The sequence below is a fragment of the Pseudozyma flocculosa genome, assembly GCF_000417875.1.
Source record: "Pseudozyma flocculosa PF-1 unplaced genomic scaffold scaffold00031, whole genome shotgun sequence".
Lineage (NCBI taxonomy): Eukaryota > Fungi > Basidiomycota > Ustilaginomycetes > Ustilaginales > Ustilaginaceae > Pseudozyma > Pseudozyma flocculosa.
The window spans coordinates 1-11,949 of record NW_006920899.1 but is presented as its reverse complement, the minus strand read 5'-3'; the positions used below and the strand labels follow the sequence as shown (position 1 = coordinate 11,949).

Below are 11,949 nucleotides of genomic sequence, written 5' to 3'. Positions count from 1 at the left end.
GGCGGCGGCGGCTCTTCTGGCGGCTCGTCGGGCGGGTGGCGGCGGCATCGTCTGTCCGTTCATCCGTCGCTGGCTTGCCGCACCACCTCGACCCGCCCCGCCCCGCCCCCCCTCGCCTCGCCTCATCATCGGCCCAGCTTAGGTCACGGTCGAGCGTCGAGATGCGTGTGCGTGTGAGCCCAAAGAGGGGTGTGATTCGAAGCATGCCCAGGTACCGGTACCGTAGAGTGACAGAAGGCGGTTTCCAGCAGCGCGTTGGACGCAGCCCGGTTGCAAACAGCAGCCAGCCCGGACAGGATGACCACGGCATAGGGGCGGGCACGCGCACTCGCCTCAGGCCCAGCCTAGCCTACACCTACTCCGCATCACCGCCACCCGCCTCGCCCCGGCCCTGCCCCTGCCTGGCCTGCCAGCCTGCGCCCTAGCTCGTTCTTTCTGCAGGTCGAGGCGGGTTGGATGCGTGCGAGCGGGCGAGCGTTTTTCTGGCTGCCTGCTCCCCTGGCCCCTGAGGCTAGGTGGCTGAGGCTGGCTGCTGTTGCTGCGCTGCTGCTGCTTTGGATGCTGGCTCGCTTGCAGGCTCGCTCGGGGTGGCCGCGTGCGTGCGTGCGTGCGGGCGGGCGGGCGTGTTGTGTCCTTCTCGAAGCCCTTGAGGCCCTCAGTCGGCCCTGGCCTGGCCTACTCTGCCTGCCCCCTGTCTGCTTCCTCATCTCCTCGCCCCTCTCCTCTCTCTCTCCTCAGCTCAGCGCCGCCCCGCCCCTTCTCTTAAACATCGTTGCCGCCTCTCATTCGCCTGCCCTCAGCCTCTCTCCTCTTTCCCGTCTCTCCCCTTCTCCAATCCTTCCGCCGCAACTACCACCACCACCACAACCACCGACATCCTCCTTGGACGGCTTCCCTTCTCTTTGCTTGTTCATACGACTTCTTCATCCTCCGTCGCCTCTCTCGCCCCACTTACGTCGCCACCGCCAGCAGCAAACATGAAGGCCGCTCTCTTCGCCACCGCCCTTGCCGTCGCCGGCGCCACCGCCCAGTCGGTCCCCCCCTTCCGCTACGGAACCCCCAGCCCCAACGCGCCCGGCGTCAAGGGCGTCAACTCCAACGGCCCCACCAACCCCAAGACTCCTCAGCTCAACACCCCCATCAACCAGAAGTCCGAGTCGCGCCTCGCCTCGCTCAACTCGGTCGATGACTGGTGCACCTTCGGCCCCCGCGACCCCGGCACCGTCATCGGCGACGTCGAGGGCGAGACCGTCGCCTACTGCACCAAGGCCCGCAACAACGCCCGTGTCATTGTGAGCACACCGCATAGCTTGATCGCCGCCGCGACGGCGGGCGTTGACAGGCGAGGGCTGTACGGGTGCATTTGCTGCTGCCGCTGCCGCTACCCCTGCCACTGCCGCCTCCGCCGAAGCCGCTGCAGCCTCCTCCCCCTCCTTCATATTAGCGCCCCTTGCTGACCGTGTCCATGACCATATCGCCGGCCCCCGTCCCCTCGAAACAGCCCGACGGAACCGTGACGGCTGCCCACTTTGTCAAGACGCCGCTCTACGTCCAGCTGATGGCTCTCGGCGACTTCACCAAGATTGGCATCGTCGCCGGAGACGAGGGCGGTGAGCTCGACCCGCACGGCGCCACCAACATGGGCAACCCCGTCGGCGGCAACGTCACGTCCAACGTCTCGGGCGAGGACGTGTTCTACGAGGAGTGGATGAACTACGTCTCGTACAACCAGGTGTGCTTCCGCATCTGCATCGCCGGCAGCGACCAGGCCCCCACCGCTGACGTCTGCGAGCACGAGCTCGACGTCATGGGCTGCAACTTTGTCATGCCCGGAAACTACGCCGACAACGTCTTCGAGACGTGCGACGGCGATGCCGCCTACCCTCCCGGCCACTACCCCCAGCCCGACGGCTCCACCTCGACCTTCCACCAGTTCTTCACCGGCGAGTACGTCGTCAACGGCCAGACGATGCAGTACACGAACGGTGCCGCCGACCAGGTCACGCCCACCGCCGCCTACTCGACGCCCTCGACCAGCAACTGCCGCACCACCGACACGATCAAGAACGGTATTGCCAGCCTTGTCCCCGCCGTCTCGTCGTCGTCGTCGTCGGCCTCGTCGTCGGCCGCCACCTCGACTGGCGCCAGCTCGTCGGGCATGGCTTCGTCGCGCGCCGGCTCGTCGACCTCGGGCGGCTCCCGCGCTCCCGCCGCCACCGGCAGCAACTCGGCCAGCGGTGCCAGCTCCAGCTCTGGCAACGCCAGCGGTGCCCTCTCGCTCCAGGCTTCGGGCATCCTCGCCTCGCTCGCCGCCGTCGTCGCCGGTGCCTACCTCCTCTAAACGGAGCGATGGCATGGCTTGCTCTCTCTTCAATCGTTCCCGGACCCCGCACTCCACCTCGCGCGCGGACTGGCGTGACACCCGCTAAGCCATGACGCGCCGAGGCGGGCCCCACGCGAAAGGACGCGAAAGGACAATCCCCCATCCTGACACTCTCTCGACCTGGCCCGTCGCACTGCCCCCGGCCCTCCTGTTCGACTTCATCCAGCCGCGCGCTTGCCTGCGCTTCGATGCGTCGCCACCATGGTGGCTAGCTGTCTATCGGCTGCTCTTCGCTGTTCATACGCCCATTTGCTACTCGTCTCCTGTGCGGTCAGTTTTCCTTGCTTTCCCCTGGTCCTTGCCCTGGTCCGCCGCCAAGCAACACGCTCTCTTATACTCGGCCCCATCAAACCCCTACCATAGAAATCCCCGGGGACCTCGGTGGATGTCGTCGTCGTCGTCCGCCCTTCGCCTGCCATCCTCGTCACTCCTCTCGGTTGCATTAGCATCTTTCGCTCCCAACGCTTCGCCGCCGTCTGTCAAGCAGCATCGCGCGACTGTTGGTGTCCCATCTTGTCCTCCTCGTCGCCGGATCACTCGCTCTTCGCTTGGTGCTCTGCGCTCTTTCTGGCCAATCTCATACCCTCCTTTGCTTGCCATTGACGTGCTGGTGTCTGCAGTGCGCAGGAGAGGAGCCGCTCGCCCTGGCCGTGTCCTTCTCGCTTGCGCATGCGGTGAAGACCGGAGTGGCCTGGCAGTTGCTGCGCTGCTGGCGTTGCGCATGACGTCTGCACCGGCGTTGATCGGACGGGCGCAGGCACGGATAGAGGAAGATGGTGATGAATCTGGATACAAATGGCAACGGCTACAAGTACAAGGAGGCGGGCGGGCGCGTCATGGCGGCGAGAATGGGTGAGAAGGGACGGGAACCGCAAGGGGGCGGAACCTCGAGGGCGAGGCCGAGGTCGGACTCAGCTAGGTCAGGAGGGTGCACCGTTGGGGACGCGAGGCAAGTTGAGCTGCTTTTCGCGGATCTTTGCCTGGCGGTTGTTCCAGTCGCGTAGCCGCTGGCTGTAGAACTCGCGATGGAGCGCGTACTTGCTATGGAGGGGGGACTGGTTGGTTGTCGGGGTCGGCGACGTGGGGCCAGCAGGGGTAGCGGCGGCGCCTGCTGTCGATGCAGGGGAAGAGGGCGACGAGGTGGCGGCCGAGGTGGCGGCCGAAGCGACGCTCGACACGGCCGACGAGAGGGTGGAGAAGATGGACGAGGTCATTGAGCTGGGCTTGTTCCCCTTCTTGTCGGACTCCTGTGCTGCGGCCGCGTCGAACTCTTTTTTCTCCTTCAACTTGCGCTGCCTCTCGTCGTACTCTTTCTTGACCCTGTCGATGTCCGCCTGCGAGACTGTGGCGGCATCGGGCTGCACCGAGGTGGAAGCGACCGAGGGTGGCGCGGCGGGCGTCGAGACGCGCTTGGCAAAGTGGGTATCGCCGAGGTGGGCGAGGCAGACGTAGAAGAAGTCGAGGCTGGGTACCGTCGACGAGACGAGGACGTGGGGCGTCTGCTTGTAGCAGATGAAGCAGGAGCGCGGTGTGCCCGCCTGACGATGGATGTAGAGATTGCTCGGCTGTGCGTGGTCGACGAGTGGCGAGGGAGCGCCCCGGGATGGTCGGTCAGGACGTCAGCGCTGGCCGTGATGACCCGAGCTCCCCAGGGCAGATGGAGGACAAGGTCTGTTTTGGGGTAGGATGCGCTCGAGCTCACCTTGGCTTCTGCCTTTGCCGCAGGAGTCGACGATGACGGCGCTGCTGACGCCATGTCGTTGGGCGCGATGGAGGGGTCTCGTGGTGGGGATGCTGCCATCATTCTAAGGTGGCTGGGGACCGACGTCGAGGCCCGCGTCGAGGCAGGCCTGGCCAGGCTTAGCGGATTTGGGGGGAAGGGCGGTGCGGGCCCGAGCGAGGCTGCTGATCTTGATCAAGGGCCGGCCAGCCTTGCCAGCCAGCCAGCCAGCCAGCAAGAGTCGCGCGAGACAGGTAAGCCTTGCCCAGCTTCCCCCAGAGGGCTGCCCCGCTGGCAAGCCTTCCTTCCAGGCTGGCTGGCACCCACGCCCACCTCGCTCCACCCGACGTGGACCTGCCAGCGAACGCACCGACCGCCGCCGCGCTGCTTGCTTGCGTGCAAACTTCTTGGGCCAGACACCAGTCCAGACCCGACCCGACCCCCAGCCAAACCAAGGATCCAAAGCCAAGAGCCGCGCAACACGACGCACCGCTCTACCCACCCTGCCAACCTGCCCCTCTTGCCACCACCATCGCCACCACCACGTCCACCGTCGCCGTCCTCAAGCACCACCGCCATACTCCCAACCAGGCTCTCGCCATCGCACTGGCCGACGCTACACGCTCTTTGATCTCGCGCCGTGCCATTCGACGCCCGAACCCCGGCTCGAACACCCGCGCAGATCCTGGCCAGCCGCCTCCGGGGACCACTCGACCATCAGCGTTCACATTCTGGTGTTCTCCCGCTCAAACGGCCCGCCCCCTCGTCTGATAACCCACCCTCTCACACATCAACGATAGGCACCGACCCGTAGCGCTCCCCACAGCTTCGGCGTCGCCCTGTCCCAACCTCGACGACATGGCCGAGTACAAGTACGACGAGGAGGGAGGCCAGTTCCTCACCTTTGTCCTCACCTTCCTCCTCCTCGTCCTCGTCCCCCTCACCTACTCGCTCCTCTCCTCGTCCAAGCCGCGAGCCGGCAGGCAGGGCTGGTTCGATGCCGCCGGCCAAAAGGTGGCCGCCATCAAGCGCGTAAACCGCCGCAGCATCACCAACCCGCAGATCAGCAAGCGCTTCCTCTTTGTCGTCGCCGGCTGGGGCGTCGTCGCCTTCCTCTTCCAGAAGATCATGAACGCCGCCGCCAACTCGTCCCACGCCGTCTACGACCCCTTCTCCATCCTCGGCCTCGCCACCAGCGCCACCGAAAAGGAGATCAAAAAGCATTACAAGCGCCTCAGCGTCAAGTTCCACCCGGACAAGCTCGTCCTGGGCGACAACCAGACAAAGGAGGAGGCCGAGTCCCAGTTCATCGAGCTGACCAAGGCCTACAAGTCGTGAGTGGTCAAAATGCCCTTGCATCGTCGCCTTCGCTGCGTGTGGCTCCACTCCATCCCATGTCGCCCTCGAGAGCGCGTCCGCTGACATCTCGGACCCCGTCCCGTCCCGTCCCGTTCCCTCGCGTGCCGCGCCCGTCTCCTTGCTCCCCACAGACTCACTGACGAGACCATCCGAAAGAACTTCGAGCTCTATGGGCACCCCGACGGACGCCAGGAGATGTCGATGGGCATCGCCCTGCCCCGCTGGGTCATCGAGTCGCACAACAACATCTACGTCCTCGGCGTGTACGGCCTCATCTTTGGCGTCGGCCTGCCCTACCTCGTCGCCAAGTGGTGGTACGGCTCGCGCTCCAAGACCAAGGACGGCCTGATCAACAACACCGCCCAGACCTACTTCCAGCACCTGCGCGAGGACACGCCCGTCCCGCGCATCCTCGCGCTGATGGCCATCTCGGACGAGTTCAACGACGCCAAGCTCAACCGCACGGGCAAGGACGCCGACGAGGCCGCCCTGACCCAGCTCGAACATGACGTCCGTGCCAAGATCGCTGAGCTCGTGCCCGAGTGGGGCCTGATCGACGGCTTCCGCAACGCTTCCATCCGCAAGGCCGTCGTGCTGCTCTACGCACATGTGCTGCGCATCGACACCCCGAGCGTCCGGCTGACCAAGGCCAAGTACCGCTACGCCCACAAGGCAGTGGCGCAGCTCAACGGCCTCATGTCGATCTCGCTGGCGCACAACTGGCTCACCGAGACCCTGGTCCTGATGAACCTCGTGCAGCGCTTTGTCCAGGCCGTGCCGATCCACGACGACCCCGCCGTCGAGCTCGTCCAGCTACCTGGCATCACCATCGAAGCCGCCCGCAAGCTGGTCCAGGCCCACCCCGTCGCCTCGCAGGGCATCCAGGGCCTGTGGAAAGTGCCCGACTCCGAGCGCAAGCGCCTCCTTTTTGGTGAGGGCGTCTCCCAGAGCGACTACGACCTGGCCGTCAAGGTGATGCGCGAGTGGCCCCGCCTCGAGCTCGTCGATGCCTACTTCAAGGTGACCGGAGAGAAGCTGGCCACCACCGGGTCGATTGTGCAGTTTGTCGTCAAGGTGCGCACCCTGCCCCTCCGCAAGGACGGCAGCCTGCTCAGACATGGCGTCCGCGCCGATGCCAAGCGCACCGACGAAGAGACGAGCGTCCGGCCGGGCACCGAGGACGACGACGACACGACGCTCGACGCCCTGATTGGCAGGAAGGACGAGAAGAGCGACAAGGAGGGCAAGACACCCGTCGGCTTCGCCCGGGCGCCCTACTACCTCGAGGTGAGTCGGCCCCAGCGTCGGCATCGTTCCCGACTTCGACTTGACTTGCTGACTCTTGACCGCCACTTGCCCTATGGCCTCTTTCGGGTCTGCCTGTCTCAGGAGCGGAAGCCGACGTGGTGGGTGATGCTCGGAGACCACAAGCTGGATCGCGTGATTGTGCAGCCGACGCGTGTGTCCGACATTGGTTCGGATCGCGTCCGCACCTACACCGTCCAATTCCAGGCGCCACCGCAGGCCGGCATGTACACGTTCCAGGCGATGCTCAAGTCGGACTCGTTCCTCGGGTGCGACGCTGCGCGCAGCGTCAAGCTCAAGGTCGACGACCCCGCGGCGCTCGAAGAGCAGGACATCGAGGACGAGATCAGCGACCCGGAGGAAGACAGCCTTGCGGGTCAGATGGCAGCGATGCGCGGCCAGAAGGTCAAGCCGATGCGGAGCCAGAGCGACGACGAGAGCGACAGCGACGACGACAGCGACGAGGACGAAGACGAAGAGCAGGAGGAGGACGACGACAGCAGCGATTCCGACTCCGACTGAACCTGGATCGCGACGGCAGGCACGTCACGACAGTGCTCGACAGCGGACGCAAGATGCCAAACGTGATTCGCCCGGCCGCACGACGAGTCAGGCGGCCTTCCGTTAGCCGGAGATGGGCATCGTCATTGGTCATCAAGGCGAATTCGTTACAAGACAAAACGTGCGGTACGACGATAGACGGGTAGCAGGACGGAGATGCGCACGCCGCCCAAAAATACGGGCTCGGCGGCGGATGAAAGGTTTCCCAAGGCCATCTATCTGAAAATGCGATCCGAACCCGGTCCGGTCCATGCTCTTCGACTGGTGTTTCTAGATGACGTCGACGAGCCTGCCTTGCCTCTGCTGCTGCTTTTGCTGGTCGTCACCGCGCTGTCGGCCCTCTGCCCGGTCGTCTCGCCGCCGGCCGCTGTCGTCGTCGTCCTCGTCGACGTACGGGGGACGCGTGTCCTCGATGTCGGCGAGGATGTCTTCGAAGCACCACTCGACGGCATCGGCGGCCCAGAAGTGGTCGCAGTGCTCTGCCTCGTCCTGCCTCTTGAAGCGCTTCAACCGGACGCCCTTTTCCTTCTTCTCGAGCCGGTCCATGAGCGGATCGGTGAGGACGAGGAAGTCCATGCCGCCGCTGAAGATGCTGAGCGGCGGGAAGCAGCCCGTGTTCCACCAGGTCTCGGCTTTCGGATCGAGGATGCAGCCGCGCGTGGCGAAGCCGTCCTTGCCCGCCCACCAGTAGATCGAGGCTGACGAGACGGGCTGGGGCGTGAAGCGGAACATCTTGGCCTTGCGTCGCTGCAGCCAGTTGGCGTCAGTCCACGCAAAGAGGAAGGCGAACATCTGGTAGCCCAGCAGCGCGTACGGATAGGCGGGCGTCCAGTCGTAGGAAATCTTCATGAGCGGGATAAAGTCGAGCACGCCAAAGAAGCGCTTCCACGTCGACCACTCCATGTGGCCGAGCGAGGTAAAAGGGAAGCACGACGTCAGCGGGCCCGCGTAGACGGCCGGTGCGAGTGCGCCGAACCAGGTGAGCTTCTGCCCGAGCTCCGGCACCATGCCCTGCGAGAGCGAGATGAACGCCGTCGAGTTGCCCTGCGAGTGTCCGATGTAGGCAATCTGCGACGGGGAGGTGGGCAGGGGGATGAAGATGGAGGTGGAGCGGGCGGCCCGCTCGACAAGGTTGAGCGATGCGACACGATGTCAGCGACGAGAAACGGCAGAAGAGGAGGGAAAGAGACCTCCGGGCAGCGTGGCTGTTCGACCGGCTGCTCAGCTCACCTTGTCGTAGCCGGTCTCCTTCCTGACAAAGTCGACCATGGCGGGTAGGTCGTAGAGAGCGAGCTCGCGGATGTTGTAGTCCCAGAAGCGTGGGTCGCTGCGCTTGAACTTGCGGTGGCCCATGTCAAAGACGCCGCGGTTGTTGCCGAGGAAGACCTGGTAGCCGCCCTTTCTCGCCAGCCAGAAGGCGAGCGACCTCTCCTCGCTGGTGACAAAGCTGCCGCTGGACTGGAAGAGGCCGTGCATGATGAGGACGGGGAAGCCGCCGCGGCCGTCGGCGTGCTTCTTGTGCGTCGTCTGCGGATCAATGACGCGGTGGACGCGCAGAAAGTAGCCGTCCTGGGTCTCGACGGTCTCGTTGCGGATCTCGAAGCCGCACGAGGCGGCATAGTAGCGCACGTCCTTGACCAGCTTCTCCCTCTTCCAGCGTGGCGCGTCGTCCCACACCTTTTCCTCGATGATCTGCGGCGTAAAGAAGCTCGGCAGGCTCGAGACGATCCGCACCGAGAGCGCCCAGACGACGACGAGGATGAGGAAAAACGAAGACAGCACATTGGCCAGCGTCTGGCTGAAGGTGAGGCGCAGGCGGCTGTAGAGCGTGGGCCGGCCGTAGGCTGGTGCGCCGCCGCGGCGTGCAAAGATATGGGTGAGGCGCTCATTGAAGGTAGACCGGCCATCGATGCCGCCGGCATCGCTGCGGCCGCCACCAGCCTTTGATGCGCTCGAAGAGGCGCCGTAGTCGGGCGAGGGCGGGCGCAGCAGGGGCTCCTCTTCAAAGCCGGTGGGGACGTGGGTGTAGAGCGCCCTGCCGCTGATGGCCTCGTTCGAGGGCCGATCGACGCGGATGCGCATCGAGGCCGCCGAGACGGGCCGGCTTATCGACTCTCCCAGGGCCGAGGTGGACGCGCGGATCGAGTCGGAAACGGCCGAGGTTGACGCCGTGTCCGTGACGACGAGGTTGCTGTCTGCGAGCAGGCGGGTGGTGGTGGTGGTTGTCGTCGAGCTGCCGGCATCCGATGGGTCGCCGTGATGCCTGCCATTGTGGGTCCCGTGGCTGCTGGAGGCCGAGCTTGAGCCCGCGCCAGTCGATTTGCGACAGGGCGTCGAGTCGTGGCTGGATGAGGCACTGGTCGAGGAGCCGTTAGGAAGGCTGGTGCCGGCCATGACGGGCGCGGCTGGTTGGAGTCGAGATGGCGAGAGCAAGAGGAGGGAGGAGGAGGAGAGCAGGGCTAGGAAAGTCTAGCGTAGGTCGGCGAGATGAAGCGTGTGGCGGCCCGCGAGGCGGTCGGGTGGCAACTGCGATCCAGTTAAGACGATGGGCGCTGGTGGTGGTGATGATGGTGGCGGAAATGGTGTTGTTAGTCGGCCGATGACGACGACGGAGGGCCGCCATAGGCACACCACCACTTGGTTCAGCCGAGCACAACAGGCGAGCGGGCGGAGCAGGGGCGGAAGAGCCGAGACTGCAGCGCATTTCACGCGAAACGAGCCGAACACACACCTGCAGACCCCCGCCCGTCGCGCAGCATGCGCATCGGCTTCACCGGGGGACCCCCTCCTGCAACCTCGGCAGCACAACATCAGTGGCCGACCCTGACATTCAGCTCTGCTGATTTCCACAATCACCTCTGCCCTTACATCTCTCTTCCCACTGTTGAAGACAAGTCTCTGACCTATGTTCACCTGTGTGCACACCTACTTTGAGACAATATACATGCTCACACATGTAGAAACAACAGGCTGCCAGGGGGCCAACAGCAGCAGTCATTCCCAACCTGCCTTCACAGCGCATGCCTGAGTGTCCTGGTGCCATGAGCTTGGTTCAGGTGGAGAGTGCAGCTGCCTAGGCCAACAGCAATGATCAAGATGAGGCTGACCAAAGCACAAGCTCATGCACAGTGCAGTGGTCCTCAAACAGAAATGTGATCTCTGGTGTGGCAAAGAGACAGGCACAGCACACCAAGGGCTGTGTTAAGCCCTAGGGGTCTTGCTAACCGTAGGTAGGCCTAAGGCGGCGTAGTGTACCAGGAGAGGTTGAGGGAGACAGTAAGTGTGTGAAGGGATATCAATATTGTACCGTAGGATCCTATAGATACTAAGTACAATCGACGACCGGAAGCAAACACCTAGCTTCTCCGGCCTTGCACTGTCTACCACGCCAGTAGGGTCGACACTACCGCAGCGCGGGTCGCGCCCCATGGGTCCAAGCCTTGGGTACGGCGCGTGTGGAGTTAACTCCACGCCACCGCTGAGCGCCTCTCGGGGTTGCCCTAACAGGCTGCAAGCAACAGAAGAACTGACACATGCAGCAACCAATTAAGGTCCATCAGAGGGCAGGGAGGAAATGGGGCAGAGGTGTACGGCATGGCAAGGCAAAAGAAGGAAGAAGGGAGGAGGAGGATGGAGAAGAAAAAAAGGGCAAAAGGAAACTGCAGCACCTAGGATTCCCGCGTGGTCCCCCACCGCAGTACTAGCTAGGCGGTACCCTGCTTAACTTTGCAGATCGGACGGATGCAGTGCTTTCAGGGTCCTATGGCCGCAGATGAAAGGGACCTTTGCAAAAGCACATATAACCCATGCTAGCATTGCTCTGGTCCCAACAACTCATACAAGCCTGCCCTGCTTTGCACATCCCTGGGCCATCCAAGCAACAGAGATGCAGGTCAAGAGCCGTCCATGCAGCAAGCAGCTCCAAGGCCACACACACAAGCATCTGCTGACCCGGTATGGACAATGGACAGGACAGGGAACTGCCCAGACACATTGTGGAGCCTTTAAAGCATGTAGGGATGCAAAGCAACACTTTCCCCATCGTAAAGTGGTGGAGCTCTGGATTGGCTTGAACAACGTCATCAGGACACACCCTTTGGCTGGCTACATGCACCATTGTCCCCAGCTCCGAGGCCCATCCCAGAGCGCTCTGCAAGGAAGGAAGGTATGGGGTCCCACACCCAACAAAAACATCCTCACATGCATGATGGCCATTGCTGCTTTTCAATGCAGTCCTGTCACGCAGGATTTGCTTGGGCAACCCTAGGCAAGCTACGGCCGTTGCAGCTGCTTTGTTTGGTGCTGTGAGGCTGCAGAACAAGGATCAGGCAGCTCCAGGGCATGCTGGCACCAACATCAGGCCACAGCAGGCTGCCTCAACAGTGCAGGTAGAAGCGATTTCCCAGCCCGTTCCTTGAAGTTGAACCTTTCTGCCCCACAGCTTGCTCAGAGCCGATCCTTGGGCCTACCAAAGGGCCATTGCAAGCTTTGAGGCTGCGAAAAGCATGGCAGTGTCCTGCTGGGGCCAAGCGTACAGGCAGCCAAAAGGTCCCTCCTAGGCATAGACAATCTCACACAGTCAGCATTTGCATGCCAAAAACACAACCAGGCAATCATCTTG

General features: G+C 63.5%; 4 protein-coding genes across 4 annotated transcripts; 2 read left to right on the top strand and 2 right to left on the bottom strand.

Moving 5' to 3' along the window:
- Positions 1 to 977: 977 nt before the first annotated feature.
- On the top strand, positions 978 to 2,341 carry PFL1_06776 (uncharacterized protein; the record flags this gene model as incomplete). The annotated part of the gene is made up of 2 exons (XM_007884322.1): positions 978 to 1,292; positions 1,502 to 2,341. 2 exons carry the CDS (start codon positions 978 to 980, stop codon positions 2,339 to 2,341), a joined length of 1,155 nt encoding a protein of 384 aa, XP_007882513.1.
- A 962-nt stretch (positions 2,342 to 3,303) lies between these two features.
- Positions 3,304 to 4,139, bottom strand: PFL1_06775 (uncharacterized protein; the record flags this gene model as incomplete). Its single annotated transcript, XM_007884321.1, has 2 exons — positions 3,304 to 3,948; positions 4,086 to 4,139. The coding sequence occupies 2 exons, from the start codon at positions 4,137 to 4,139 to the stop codon at positions 3,304 to 3,306; spliced, it is 699 nt and encodes a 232-aa protein (XP_007882512.1).
- Positions 4,140 to 4,961: 822 nt separating this feature from the next.
- PFL1_06774 (uncharacterized protein) lies at positions 4,962 to 7,289 on the top strand (the record flags this gene model as incomplete). Its single annotated transcript, XM_007884320.1, has 3 exons — positions 4,962 to 5,437; positions 5,594 to 6,749; positions 6,852 to 7,289. The coding sequence occupies 3 exons, from the start codon at positions 4,962 to 4,964 to the stop codon at positions 7,287 to 7,289; spliced, it is 2,070 nt and encodes a 689-aa protein (XP_007882511.1).
- Positions 7,290 to 7,598: 309 nt separating this feature from the next.
- On the bottom strand, positions 7,599 to 9,722 carry PFL1_06773 (uncharacterized protein; the record flags this gene model as incomplete). The annotated part of the gene is made up of 2 exons (XM_007884319.1): positions 7,599 to 8,396; positions 8,559 to 9,722. The coding sequence occupies 2 exons, from the start codon at positions 9,720 to 9,722 to the stop codon at positions 7,599 to 7,601; spliced, it is 1,962 nt and encodes a 653-aa protein (XP_007882510.1).
- Between the last annotated feature and the right edge of the window lie 2,227 nt (positions 9,723 to 11,949).